This window comes from Vulpes lagopus, chromosome 3 (assembly GCF_018345385.1).
Source record: "Vulpes lagopus strain Blue_001 chromosome 3, ASM1834538v1, whole genome shotgun sequence".
Classification (NCBI taxonomy): domain Eukaryota; kingdom Metazoa; phylum Chordata; class Mammalia; order Carnivora; family Canidae; genus Vulpes; species Vulpes lagopus.
In genome coordinates this window covers 90710721-90725595 of record NC_054826.1, presented here as the reverse complement: position 1 = coordinate 90725595, position 14875 = coordinate 90710721, and the positions used below count along the sequence as shown (strand labels likewise).

The following is a 14875-nucleotide window of genomic DNA, read 5'->3' as shown; positions in this document are numbered from 1 at the left end:
AGCCTGCAGTTCTGAGTGACCATGAGGTACCAGGCTGGTTGCCCATGGTTCACAGAAATGTCTTAAAGACACTGCTTGCATTACCGATGCACATTCTGACAAGGAAATTAAGAAATTAATACCATTTATGGTAGAATCAAAAAGGATAAAATACTTCGGAATAAATTTCACTGAAGAAGTATACACTAAAAGACTTATACACTGACAACTATAAAACACTGTTGAAAGAAGCGAAAGACCTAAATAAAAAAAATACATCCTGTGTTCCTTGATCAGAAGACTTACTGTTCTTAGGGCAGTACCCCCTGAGCTGACCTACAGATTCAGTGCAGTACCTATCAAAATTCAGCTGTCTTCTTTGAAGAAATGGAAAAGATAATCCTAAAATTCATATGAAAAAGCGAGAGGCCCAGAGTAGCCAGAACAAATTATAAAAGAACAAAGTTAGAAGAGTCGCACTTCCAATTCTTAAACCTACTACAAAGCTGTACTAATCAAGACATTGTGGTGCTGTCAGAAGGATAGGCACATTGAGAGTCTGGAAATAAATCCCACATTTATAGTCAATTAACTTTTAACAAAGATGACAAGACAGTTCAAAAGGGAAAAAGTGTAGTATCAGGAAGGGAGACAGAACATAAAGACTCCTAACTCGGGGAAACGAACTAGGGGTGGTGGAAGGGGAGGAGGGCGGGTGTTGGAGGGGAATGGGTGACGGGCACTGAGGTGGACACTTGACGGGATGAGCACTGGGTGTTTTTCTGTATGTTGGTAAATTAAACACCAATAAAAGTTAATTAATAAAAAAAATAAAAAAAAAAAAAAAACAAAAGGGAAAAAGTCTTTTCAACAAACAATCTTGGTATGACAAATATCCATGTGAAAAAGAAGGAATTCAGACCCATACCTTACATCATATAAAAATTAACTCCAAATGGATCAAAGATCTAAATGTAAGCGCTCAAGCTACAAAATCCTTAGAAGACATAGGGGCACATCTTCATTACCTTGGATTTGGCAGTGGTTTCTTAGATATGACATCAAAAGCGTAAGTAATTAAAGAAAAAAATTGGTAAGTTGAACTTCATCAAAACCAAAAACTTTTGTGCTTCAAAGGATACTCTCAAGAAAATGAAAAAACAATAAACAAAATAAAACAAAAAAGAAAGTGAAAGAACAACCCACAGAACGGGAGAAAATATCTCCATTCATATATATATCTGAAAAAGGTCCAGCATCCAGAATATATAAAGAACGCTTATAACTCAACAATAAAAAGACAATTTGCCCAACTTAAAATGTGCAAAAGATCTGTATTGACATTTCTCCGAAGATCTACAAGTGGCCAATAAACACACAAAAAGATCCTCAACATCATTAGCTATTAAGGAAATGCAAATCAAAACCACATGAGATACCACTTGACACCTAGTTGATGACCAGAATTTTTCTAAGAAGGGAAGAAGAAAAGAAAACAACAATAACAAGAGTTTGCCAGGATGTGGATGAATTCGAACCCTGGCTCATTGCTGGTGGGCATGTGAACTGGGGCAGCTGCTTTGAGACAGTTTGGCAACTCCTCTAAAGGTTAAGTACAGATTTACCATATGACCCAACAATTAGCAATTCTACTTCTAGATAGAGAGTTAAGAGAATTGAAAACATGTCACACAAAAAAGTTATACTTGGATTTTCATAGCGGCATAATTCATAATAGTCAAAAAATGGAAAAACCGAGATATCCATCACTTAGTCAGTGGATGCCCAGAGTGGTCAAGAGGAAATGAGATCCTCCCACGCCACCTCGGAGGGAGACACCAGAGAGCTGCACCAAAGACTTGAGGTGTGGGGGTGTGGAAGAGTTACAGAAGACATTGGAATGGAGAGAATTGCACTGAGGTCTCAGAAAGTTGAAGCCAGAATGTTCTAGAAGAAGGCCAATAAATAGTGTTTCTAGGCAGGGAAACAACTGGAGCAAAGCCTTGGGGGGGGCGGCAGGAAAGCCTGATGTACATGCAGAGAACAGGGAGCAGAAGTTCTTAAGGAAGGAACACCCGGGATGGAGAGCTGGGGAGGTGGACTAGACAGTGGTCCAAAGACATCACAAAGATTCGCTATCCAGGCCTGGCATGAGAAGGGGGATGTGGTTGGCATGAAGTCCGAGCACACACCACCCTCCTGCCTTGTGGGGGAGAAGCAGCGTGAGATCTGTTAAGGCAACTTGAGCCCCATGATCCTTTCAGACCACAGCACCCTTCCCCTGACCCTGTTCCCTTGGCCAGGCCGGCAGAACCTATGCATGTGTTTTTGGCTTGAGAAACCACCTTCCCCCAGAATAGAAATCCTGCAGGGCCCCTCTTCACCCTCCTTGCCCACCCCAATGCCTGCACGGTTTGGGGCTACTGCTTGGCTTTGCAGGTCCTGGTAACTGAGGTCTCATCCTTTGCTCACAGACCTCAGAAGAGAGAGCCTCTAACTCCTGGTGGCATTTAGCTTCACTCTTTAAACATCTGGGTCACAGATATGCTCAGTTAATTAATGTTCTTAGCGCTGTTCATTTGCCTGCTGGATAATAGATTGATTCATAATTTCAATAAGCAGCTGTGTATATCTTTCCCCTGAACATAAAGGCAGCTTGCTGTCATTCATCACTTTGCATTTGGTGAATTTGAGTATATTCAGAGAGACATTGTTTAGGAGGGGAGAGGAGGGCTTTTGATTTTCTTAACATTTTGCCTCTAACAATCACTCTGATTTGGAACTAATTTGGATTTAAAGCACATGTTAACCACATCTCTCTCAAGGGCACTTAATAAACTCCCTGTCACTTGTTTCAGAGGGGACCAGGTGGGCTCCCCGTTGGGGATGGAAGCAGAGGGTTTCGGAATGGTTTTCATCAACAGTCAGGACCCCTGCAGAAAATTCCCCCCTGGAGAAGAGGTACTGACTGAGCAGGGCTACCTTCTGGCTTCATTCCTGGCCAGAAATGGCCATGCTCTCAGAAGACCAGGACCCTGAGGTAGCCCCTCTACTGCTTAGTCGTAGGGCCAGGGCAGCCAACCATTGACCCTCTAGGGTCCCAAAAGGAGAGGCCAAGACCCAGCCAGGGGACCAGATGTCTTCATACCTCAGTTTCTTTAAAATGGAGAGAGTAATAGAAACTTACTTCATCAAGTTGTAAAAATTACATTCTTTATTCTTTTCTTTTTTCAAAGATTTTATTTATTTATTCATGAGAGGCACACAGAGAGAGGCAGAGACACAAGCAGAGAGAGAAGCAGGCTCCCCACAGGGACTCCATCCCAGGACCCCGGGGTCATGACCCGAGCCAAAGCAGGCAGTCAACCACTCAGCCACCCATGTGCCCCTACATCCTTTATTCTCCTCACAATGTTTAGAAATGATGGAGAGTATGCCTTTAACACATGCAGGCTGGTAATTTTATTTTTTAATTTATTCAGCACCAGCTGTATATTAATAATCTTCACTCCTACCCCTGCCACCTCCTAGGATGTGAGAGCAAAAATGAGAGATGTACTTTCTTGTCTCATTGCCTTCACCAGGCTGTGCTGGAATTATCAGTGGGAACCATCCCCGTCCTTATATTCCCAGAGACCGGTTCCCACGCTGGTCACACAGAGAACTCTTCAAACATGCTTGTGGAGTTGAAATGAATGGATGGGGCTACATCTTTTAAATGATGCAGTTCACCACATTTATAATGTGTTCATCCACAAACATGTTTTTGAGCACTTGGCCTGTGATTTTTCTCCTTGCAAGGAATAAAATTAATTAGACACAGTCCCTGCCCCTAAAAGAGTGTGAAAGACAGATGAATGCACTAGCTTAAAAGTTGGAATGTGGAATTTTAAACAACACAGACAGGCAAGAGAGGGAGTCCCTGCTGCAGGAAGGGTTGGTAGGCAGCTCCATCTCCGTATCAGTTAGCTGTTGCTGCATAACAGCTACCCCCGAAACTTAGTAGCATAAAGCAATATGCATTTTTATTGCTCATGAGTCTATAGGTCAACCAGATGGTTCTGTGATCCAGACGAGGCTCAGTTAATTTCAGGTGTACTCATTCATACATCTCTTGGTAGCCAGCAAAGTCAGCTGAGAGCTGCCTAATCTAAGATGACCTCATCTACTTGTCTGGCTAGCTGTTGGTTGGCCCACCTGTCTCTCATCCTCTGGCAGGCCACCCAGAGCTTACTGCCATGGTGCCAGCAGGACTCCCAAGAGCAAGAGGGTGGAAGCATGCAAGGCTAAAGTTCGAGTCCAGGAACTGGCACATCCTTGTTTCCATTATATTCTGTTGGTCAAAGTAAGTCCCTGATATTCAAGGGATGGAGAAACAGGCTTCATTCACTTCGAAGGACATTGCTGCAGAAGCCATATTGCCCGGGGTATATAGAAGGAAAAGTGAAGGATGTGTGTCTTTTTAAAAAAAAAAAAAAAAGATTTTATTTATTTGAGAGAGAGAGAGAGAGAGAGAAAGCGAGCACAAGTGGGAGGAGAGGCAAAGAGAGAGGGAGAGAGAGAATCTCAAGCATTCTGCATGCTGAACGTGGAGCCTGACATGGGGCTCGATCCCACGACCCTGAGATCATGACCCAAGCCAAAATGAAGAGTCAGCCTCTTAGCCAACTGAGCCACCCAGGCGGCTGTTTTTGAAATCTACCACAATCTCCCAGCATTGTTGGTGTGCACGGAGTGGAAGCAAGTGCCAGGATTGTGTTGCACATTTAGGACACTTCTGCTTTTTCATCATTATAAATAATGTTGCAACAAATAACCTATACATTAACGTGTGTTCACAATTTTGACTGTTACCTTGGGATAGATTTCTAAAAGTGGATTTATTGGATCAAAAGAGCCAACTTTACTTTACATATACTTTTAAAAGCACCAAGTATATGTTTTGAAATCCCCTTTTTGAAAGGTCGCAGTAATTTACTCCCACTGCAGCCCATTTTATGCTAACCTTGACAAAATGGAAATACTTTTTTTTTCAATGTGGTATATCACATTGCTGTTTTAGTTTATTTATTTTAATACCTATAAGGTTGAATGCTTTTTAATATGTCTGTTTCTCCTTCAGTGAACTGCCTCTTTGGGTACCTTACAGCAGGGTGGAATTAATTAATCCCAATTTGCAAATGAGGTGAAAATGCAGACTCAGAGAGGCTAAGTGACTGTATTCAGGGTGACCCAGCCAGCTGGGAGCAGAGCCAAGCTTTAGAAACCAGATGTCCTGCTCTTTTACTTATCTTTGCTCCCCCGTGTTGCTGAACAGAAGGCCCAAATCCAGAAACATGACTGAGGACAAGCTTAGAAAAAAAATCAGACTGGGTCTGGGGAAGCCATATCGGGACTTAGCTTGGGGAAGCCGTGTCCGGACTTAGCAAGCCAGGGGGCTCCCTGAGCGGGGCTCCCCCGAGAATGCAGTGTGTGGTAGCCAGTGTGCAGGCGTGCTGGAGGCATGGGTGAGATCTGCACTCCTGAGTCCCCTCCTCCAGCCTCTTCTCTGCTCTCTCCCCAGCTTGCCCGCTACACCAAGGAGGGCTTCCTGCATTTGGGAGCCCTGGGGACCACCACGCTCCTCCCTGACACCCGCTGTCTGGTGGACAACTCCAAGAGTCGGCTACCCCAGCTCCTAGACTGTGACAAAGTCAAGAGCAGCCTGTACAAGCGCTGGAATTTCATACAGGTGAGCAGCCCATGGAAAGGGCCGGCACCCCAGAGCAGGTGAGGGTGCTACAGGCCACAGGGAAATCTGACCCCTGCCCCCCCACCCCAAGGAACAGTACCCAACAAAGCACACCAGAGGTCTCCAGCCCTGGACCAGCCTCATGAACCCAAGGCATAACAGAGGGAGTCAGCGAGTGGGAGTGGTGGGGGGACTTCCATGTGAGACAGCCTTCCACATCCCCCCAGGAGCACCAGGCAGGCTAGGCTCTCATAGATCTCAGAAGGGGAGTATAGGGTGATTTCCCTAAAATCTGTCAAGTACCTACAGTTTGTAGGACTGCAGCAGGGACTCCCTCTCCTGCAAATCTCCCTGGAAGGTCTCCATTCTGATACCATCCCTCACCAGTGCTTGTCAGCTGGTTCAGCCATTCGGACTGGTGAAGCTGATACCTTTTCTGACTTCAGGGTTTCTGGAGGAGGCTCCGATGATCCCTCCACAGGTGCATAGAATTTTGGTGGGACTGTTCCCCAGAAGAGGCCATATGCCAGGCCCTACACCGGTTAAACCTCCTCTCTGTCTCTTTCTCTCTCTGTCCACATCTTTCTCTGCCTTTCTGTCTCTCTCTGTTTCTTTCTCTTACTCTCTTTTCTCTCTGTCTCTGCCTCTTTTTATCTCTTATTCTCTTTTATCTCTGTCTCCACCTGTCTCTGTCCATCTTTCTGTGTCTCTGTCTCTGTCTCTGTCTCTGTCTCTCTCTCCTCCTTTTACTCAGAATGGAGCCATCATGAATAAAGGCACAGGCCGCTGTCTGGAAGTGGAGAATCGGGGCCTGGCTGGCATCGACCTCATCCTCCGCAGCTGCACGGGACAGAGGTGGACAATTAAGAACTCCATCAAGTAGCCAGAAGGAGCGGGGGGCCCCCGGAGCCTGGCCCCCAGGACCGGGACCGCCTGTCTTCTGGGCCAGCCATGCTGGTAGAGAGATGACTACAGGAAGACAGCAGGTGCTCCTCGGGCCTCCCGGGGCTTCTCCAGGGCAGTACAGGGCCCCAGCTGGAGACTCGGTGTCCACCTTTGGCATTCAGCTGCCATGAGGCCCGTGCTCCCTGGAAAAGCCCATCCCCCTTCTCTGGAAACCCAGGAGCTGTGTCTTCTGCAGTATGAATGTGGACCACATACCATGGAGTGAAACCCCCACATCCTCCTTGTCCTCTTCCCAGCCACTCTCAGGACTGGGACTGGCAGGGGCCCCTCTTCTTTCTCATCTCTTGGAGCAGCAGCAGCTTCTGAATGCCACCCCAGCCCTCAACAAAGCAGGGTGTGGGGGGGTGCTCAGGTGCATCCCATCTACCCCCTCCTTGGAGGACACCCTGAGGCCCTGAGACTCTGTTTCCCTCAAGGTTGCTTCTGCCCAGATGCCCATTTACAAGGCAGCCTCCATCCCAAACCTTTCCATCAGACATACAGCTCTGGACTTTTCTGGATCCTCCTCCCTAAGATGGCCTAGAAGGAATTAATGCTTCCATGGTCACTGGGGCCCTCGGCTCCTATGTTCCTGGGCCAGCTGTTCTGTCTGTGTCCTCGGGGAGCCAGAGACAGGAAGAGGCTGAGCACATAGGGAGGTCATGTCTGTGAGCCCCCACCCCGGGCTGGAGCCAGGCTGGCACAGCTGTGCCCACCCGGGGCCCCGGGAGCCCTGACTCACGGAGGCTGCCACAGGCACCTCCAACTGAAGCCAGCACACCAGGGGGGCCTGGGACCCTGGAGGATGCTCTGTGTTCATCTCATTTCACCCCGTGCTCTGCTGGCTGACAGAGGAGAAGGCAGTCGATTCCTCTCTGAAGAGTAATAATTTTTTTCGATTGCCCTCTGGTTAGGGTGCACTTATAAATCAGAGTTAATATATGAACGCGTGTGCATGCCTATGCATATGTGAGCCTGTGTGGCGTGCGTGACAGCGTGTGTGCGTGTGCATATGTGTGTCTGGGTGTGTGCGTATGAGTGTGCAATAGGGCAGATGTAAAAGTGTGGCCTTGGGCTTGTTGCTTCATTGTTCACCTGGATCAGGACAAGGCTGCTGGAAGCTTGGGGGGTGGGCCATGCATCTCTGGCCAGGAGCACAGTGGCCCAGCCTTGCTCCATGGGGAGCCCCAGATGGAAGGCTGTCCCTCTTCCAGCTCCCTTTTGGTCCCTCGTGCTATCCCCAACAGCCAAGTCCCACCCAGAACCAAATCCTGTAGTTGCCCAGTTTGGGGTTCACAGTGTCTCATTTGGTGGCATCTTATTGGTGATCACCACCACCACCCCCACCCCGCCCCATCCTCCCTTGTGAAATAAATACATGTGAGCACTTCCCAAAGCAGCCTTGTTTGCTTCTCAGTTCCTCCAGAACCCGGGGCCTGGGGGGAGTTCTGGAACACGGCAGAGGGCTCCCTTGGTTTGAGGGTTTGGTTTTACTGTAAGCAGAAGCCCTCAGCAGAGGCGGAGACAAAGCCCACCTGCACTTGGACTCAACCTCCCCCAAAGCAGGACAGAATCTGACATTTGGCACTCACTCACTAACCCCCTGGTGGACCCCAGCTTACGAGGGTCAGGCTGGTGCAGGAAGCTGCAAAGACGAAGAGGGTCGAGGTGAGCTGGCAACGCCACCCCGATGTGCCCGCTTCTGGTGCCACGCTGCCACTGCCACCTCTCAACACCCCGGAGCCTGGCGGAAGTACCTGCCCCTTTTTCTCACGGGAATGTGAATTCCTTAAGGATGCCAGACCTGTCACAGTCATGGGTATGGTCAGGGGTCCCCTCAGCTATGACAGTCCCTCTTCCCTTTGAGGAGGCCAAGAAGGTCATCTTGTTTGATGCCACACAACAAGCAGACATGCATCTCAATGGACGTTTCCGCTTTTCTTTTGGGTTCTATGAGAACCTGGGCCCGTGAGCATGCTGATGGAAAATGCTGCTGTTTGGTAAGAAGGAGCTTGTCAGATGTTAATATCAGAGCCTTGGGGTAACCTTGAGGTGAAAAGGCTTAAGGTCTGCAGGTTCCCAGGGGTTCAAGGGAGACGATGTAATAGCACAATGCCTTGGGGAGGAGTCCTGCCCTGACTGCACATTCTGCCTCTGTGTGGGTCTTGAAGTAAAAATATAAAGAGGCCATCATCCTGTTTTACCATTTGGTGAGGTTTTGTTCCCAAATCCTGGTGAGGTACTTAGTGGGCCCCAGGTGGGATCCTTCATTCTACAGGAAATGGATCAGATGGCCTCAAACCAGAGTAAGCAGCAAGGCCTGCTCAGTTCTCTAATGCAGCGGGAGCCCACACCCTCTAGCGCTCCAGCACGCTCACTGCATCTGGGGCTCCTTTGTACTCCAAGCTGCACCTCTAAAATACATAGAGCAGCAAGTATCCTGGAAATACTCTTCTTCGGAGTCCCGTGCAGCAGGATAGGAAGCCCGGGTCTGCTTGTTGATGCGTGTTGGCCAGTTTGGGGTGGGGAGCAGGCTAGTGGTGTTGGTTCAGAACCATGGGAGGCTCTCTGTGTTCATACAGGCACCTGCTGTCAGCACTCACCTGGGCTACCTCCCAAACGCTCGGCCACCTAGAGAAAGCCGCCAGCGCGTGAGGCCAGCATCCCAGGACAGTACCCTCTTTGTCCCACAGGGTCCCCGTGGGCCTGAAGGCGGTGGGGGTTGCGGGCCAGAGGCCAAGGCTGAGAAGAGGAATGAACAAAGTTAAAGGGAGAAGAGAGAAAAGAGAAGCAGGGCCCTGGGGAGCCTTGCATCTCACTCCTCGGAGGAATTTGGAAGCTCTTGGGGCCCCGAGTGTCTGCACAGTGGAGAGAGCACCAGGCACGGGCTCTGGGGACATCGCACAGTCCTTCAGTAAGCAGTGGGAGTTGGCACCATCTGTCACTGGGGATATCACTCCCAGCCCTTGCAGGGGGGACCCTGCAGAGAGGCTGCCCAAGCTCAGCTCAGCACCCTCTGTCTGCTCAGCCCCTCCCCTGCACCCCCAATCCCCTGTCTGCCGGCAATTTCTTTTCTCTCATTCCCTTCTCTATTTCTATGGCAGAAAACATCACAGATGGTACTCCTGACACATGTCCAAGCCTCACTGCCGATGTCTGATTCTGTATGTGTTCTTTCTCACATGCATTCCTTATACTTGTTCAGGTGGCCAGAGAAGGAGAAATAGGGAAGACTGGGAAAGCACAATTTGGGCCGGAAGCCACCATCTTAACCCACTCTAGGCCCTTTGGCTTGGCTCTCGAAGCCATTACACTCCATATGACATAGTTTCCTCCCATTCTTGAATAGTACCCCAGTTTCCCAAAGGGCTGAAAGCTGAGTGACAGCCAGGCCACCTCCCCTATGACGCACCCCACTCTGAGGGAATGGTGTTGAGAAGGCCCTGGAGCCCCAGCAGGAAACCAGGATGCCCAGGTACGTGGCCTTGGGTTCCAGGTCCTGCTCATTGCCAGCATGTCCTCGTGTTTTTATTTGTTTTTTATTAAGTTTTAATTTTAATTCCAGTGTAGTTAACAAATAGGGTTATATTCATGCCAGGTGTACACTGTAGTGATTCAACACTCCCATACAGCACCGGGTGCTCATCATGACAGATGCGCTCCTTAATCCCCATCACCTGTTTCCCCGGTCCCCTCCCCTCCTCTCCGGTAACCTTGTTTCTTCTCCATAGTTAAGAGTCTGTTTCGTGGTTTGCCTGTCTTTCTTTTTTCTGTCTTTGCTCATTTGTTTCTAAAATTCCACATATGACTAAAATCATATGATATTTGTCTTCCTCTGACCAACTTTGCTCAGCGTCATACTCTTGAGCTCCATCCAGGTCATTGCAACTGACAGGATTCCATCTTTTTGACGGCTTAGTAATAGTCCATCGTATATACGTACCACATTTCCTTTAGCCATTCACGTGTGGATGAACACTTAGCTGCTTCCACAGCATGGCTATTATCAATAGTGCTGGTGCTAAAAGGCAACCAACCTCCCCTAGCTCCAAATCAGCAGTTGGGCTGGCAGGTCGTCAGCAGCGAATCAGTTGCCCTTCCTCTCACCCAAATTATGAAATCTGAGTCTCTTGGCCACTCTGCTTTCTCACTTATCAGGTAACTTCCCTAAGCCTGTGTATGGCGATGCATTCTGGGCCCCAAACTCCAGAGGCCCTTGCTGTTCCATTCAACAATCATATTTGGATACTTATCCCTTGGTTTATTGTTCTCCCACTTCTTGGGAGACAGGGAAGGAAGGAAGAAGGAGCTAACACTCATTGAGCAAGTGCACGATGAGCATTTTGGTCTTTAGCCTTGAAAGCTTCTATTTGAAAGAAGAACATAGATACAATATATATGGTTTCCCCACCCTTGGAGCCTGGGCAGCCCTCAAATGGGGCCTACACAGCACAGAGCTATCAACATAAATGGGAATCTTGGTGTAATTACAGATTTCGGTGTTCTTGCCTCAAAGAGGCTCCAGCTGTTAGCTCTTACAAGTGCGGCTCCCAGCCTCATTTTATCTGCTGTCTGTTGGTGTGGGCTCTCAACACTGCCTGAGCACAAAGAGCCAAGCTAAGGAGTGAAGAAAGCCAGACAGTGATCATTGGTGTTGTTGATGGTGGCAGGACCCTGAGGCTGTCAGACCTGGCCAGTTATTACCATCATCCTTAATAAACAGAGGCTTCCTAATACTAATACCTAATACGGGGTCAAAATGTCATGTCATTCACTCTTTCATTGGCTGCCACCTACCTTAATCACCTAGTGTCTACTTCATACACTCTACAGACAGCTTGTCCCAGGGCAGGAAACTCTTCTGCTGGCGAGCCACGCAAAGGTCAAACCTCAGTAACCTCATCCCACTGCCCACTCTCTGGAGCTCAAAAAATAAGATTAACTGGCCATTAGAATCTAAAATGTGCCTTAAAGTCAATGCTCTACCTTGACATTTTAACGCTACTGGTTTTAACAGAGAGCAAGACACCCTTTGACAGCAGTTTCGTCAGTGGACAGAGTTCGCTTCTGCCACCTGGTGAGGTGGTTAACTTTCTTGGCTAGAGAAGCTGTGTCCCACTTGCCACAGGATTGGTCACATATTGTGGGAAAAAATGTTATCGACTATTTCTTAGGAAAATTAATAGACGGAATCCTTCTGAGAAAAAAACAATTCTCACGGCCCCTCAGGGTTGACCTAATTTATCTTCTATTGTAGTGTTTCTCAAATATGTATGAACATAAAATGGCTTTTGCTCATAGACCCGTTACTGCTATAAAATAAAAATAAATTTACAAGTCGATACAAACAAATCTACAAAGTCAATAAAACTTAAGTTAACATTCATTCAACCTGGTGGTGGCCTCGCTTGCTTACACTTAAAAGTTGCTGCTGCTTTGAATGTGGTGTTGGCAGTAACTGCCCTAGCAGAGGTCCTTCTGCGGTAACTTGAATCTTCCACCTCTGTTCTGCATGCCAGCTGTTTTTGAAATATTTATTCGCCGTTCATTTATTCAACACAGAACATTCATTCTCCCCAGCTCACCCGGGATGTAGCTAAGGATAGAGCAGTGAACAAAGCATATAGAAACTCTGCTTTCCAGGGGCACTTGGGTGGCTCTGTGGTTGAAGGTCTGCCTTCGGCTCAGGTCGTGATCCCGGGGTCCCAGGATTGAGTCCCACTTTGGGCTCCTCATGAGGAGCCTGCTTCTCCCTCTGCCTGTGTCTCTGCCTCTCTGTCTGTGTCTCTCATGAATAAATAAATAAAATCTTTTTAAAAAAAGAAGAAAAACAAAGAAACCCTGCTTTCTAGGAATCTATATTCCCCCAGTTTACCTGAAGGGCAAACACATTTATATTAAAATCTCCATTCCTCTTTTCTTTTTCACCTGAGACAATTACTATAGAACTATTTAATGCCAGTGAGGTTATGACACCAACTCAAAGCCCTGTTCCAAATTCACAGTGGGTGCTCACGTGATCACCCAGCTAATCCAGGATGCACTTATATTAATTTTTAGGTAATTAACAAAATGAAGACACAACTTCTGAAAATTCTATGGACATCTTGCAACTGCAGGAGTCAGAAAACCTGCAGGTGCCTCTAAAGCACCAGTTCGGAAAGTACAGTTAGCTCTCTGCATTCCACAAGGTTGGATAAAGACATGGTACCAACAGACCTATGACAGGTCTCATCCTATGGGATTGTCTTCAACTCTTGCTTTTCTTCCAATTTCTCACCTTTGGGTCACATCCAAATTTGGTACAATACGTAACTGAGAGCAAAACCTCCTAACTGAAATATTACGGGATTTTTTTTTTCCAATTTCAATGTAGAGCAAGAGCTTGTGGGATAGGACTTTGGAAAGCATTGGTCAGACTGAGGTTTAGAGATTCAGTGGGCTTTATTAGTAGGAACTGGACTAATCTTTTCACCAAATACATAGTTCATTGGTAGGTGACATTATAAAATAACTTTCCTCAGTCCCAGGAGTCTGGGCTCACACCCAGTATGTAGCTCAGAAAGGCCAGAAAAGTGGGGTTTCCCATGACCACGCTGAAATAGGCACTGGGTAAATGGCCATCAGCATGAACTTCAGACATTGAGGTTTCTGCAAAAGCCTTTGGCACGGTCACTGGTTAGTTATAAGGCTGGTGTTCATAACGCAGCCATGCGGATAACAAGAACATACATGCTGCTCAGTTTTGTTTTCTTTTGCTTTTTTAAAGATTGTAGTTATTTGAGAGAGACAGCACATGCATGAGAGAGTATGGGCAGGGTTGGGGGCAGAGGGAGAGAGAGAAGCAGATTCCCCACTGAGTTAGGAGCCCCACGTGGGGCTTGATCCCAGGACCCTGGAATCACCACCTTTAATCCACTGAGCCACCCAGGCGCCCCTCGGCTGCTCAATTTTTAAATTTGCCCCCAGACTCTTTGTCCTAGAAATCACACACAGAACAATGATACCTCCCCTGCTGGCCCAGTGCACCACACCAAGTCACATCTCCACATTTCTTGGTGTCACGACAGGCGACAACCTCTCTCTAATTCAGAATTCATGATACTTGAGTTAATGCTGCCTATACGTTGGCTCATACGAACAAGCCTTAGAAAATGAAGAATGTAAACAGAAAGCTATCTAACTGCATAGTTTCTAAGCGCCTCCAAGACCCCTTGGACATGCATTCCACCACTGTTAATTCACCCCCCCCCAAATTCTGACATGTTCTTTGAAGAGTGTCCCCACCTGGTGTCTGCAAGGACCAGAGGAATGTCCCATTCCTGTGTACACGGGGACTACCTTTCTGGGCCACTGTTTCATGCTACACATTCCCTTGCCCCAAAAAACCCAGATCCAAACTACCATGAATTTGCCCAAATGGATGAGGTTCTAAATGTGCCTGGGGGCTGTTCCAAGAATTCTTTGAAAGGGCAGAAGTGCTGCTCTGGCCCCTGGAGTAAACTTGTGTTTCTTTCTGGATTTTTTGTGAAGTTCTAATGAGTAACCAGCATGGTGCTAGGCTCCAAGCAGGTGACAGGTCAGAGGAAGTGGCTCTCTGCAAGAGCCTGAAGAGAGAAAAGGCCAGAAACTCCCATCAATCCCGTGCTCTGGCATCCACAGCCTGACTCTGACCCTGACACTGACCCTGACAGACAGCCTCTGCTATCTGAGGCTCTCCTAGTGCTTGTGGCAATCTTCTAGAGCTGTCACATCAGTCAGGGCCCAGCTCTTGACACCTGTGGCATCAAAATGAGTGAGGACAACTTAGCGGAGGAAAGCTGCCACCTCTGAGGAAGAAAGAGTCGTGCTCTGGATTGTTGTGGTGGGAAGTTTGTGGCTGTTGTTTTTGTTTTGTGTTCTGAGTTTTTATATTTTAAGGTATGTACTCTTTAAAGATCTTTTTACCCATTAAAAAATCTCCTAGAGGTGTGAGGAGGCTGGGCACCAGTGCCCAGAGGTTGATGAAGGTGAGGTAGGCCAGGATTTCTCTTGAAGGCAAGAAGGTTTGGTTTGGGTTTGAGTTTCAATTTTGGTATTTTTTGCTTTTAGTGCTTTCCTTGTATTATTCTTGGTTTCTTCGCCAGGCTGGTGCTAATGGCTGCCACTTAGTGGGTGTTTTCTGGTAGGATGGAGCCCACGTTGTATCTGGAGAGTGGGGTACCTAAGTGTGATTATCAC

At 47.6% G+C, this 14875-nt stretch overlaps 1 protein-coding gene across 1 annotated transcript in view; it reads left to right on the top strand.

Annotated features, from left to right (window-relative positions):
- The window catches only part of GALNT17 (polypeptide N-acetylgalactosaminyltransferase 17), a 433146-nt gene extending 425095 nt beyond the window's left edge, over positions 1–8051 (top strand). Inside the window, exons 10-11 of the mRNA XM_041750030.1 lie at positions 5543–5710; positions 6465–8051. Of these exons, the coding sequence (XP_041605964.1) occupies positions 5543–5710; positions 6465–6593 (297 nt within the window). The 3' untranslated portion in view covers positions 6594–8051. The remainder of the gene's footprint in view (positions 1–5542; positions 5711–6464) is intronic.
- The last annotated feature ends 6824 nt before the right edge of the window (positions 8052–14875 follow it).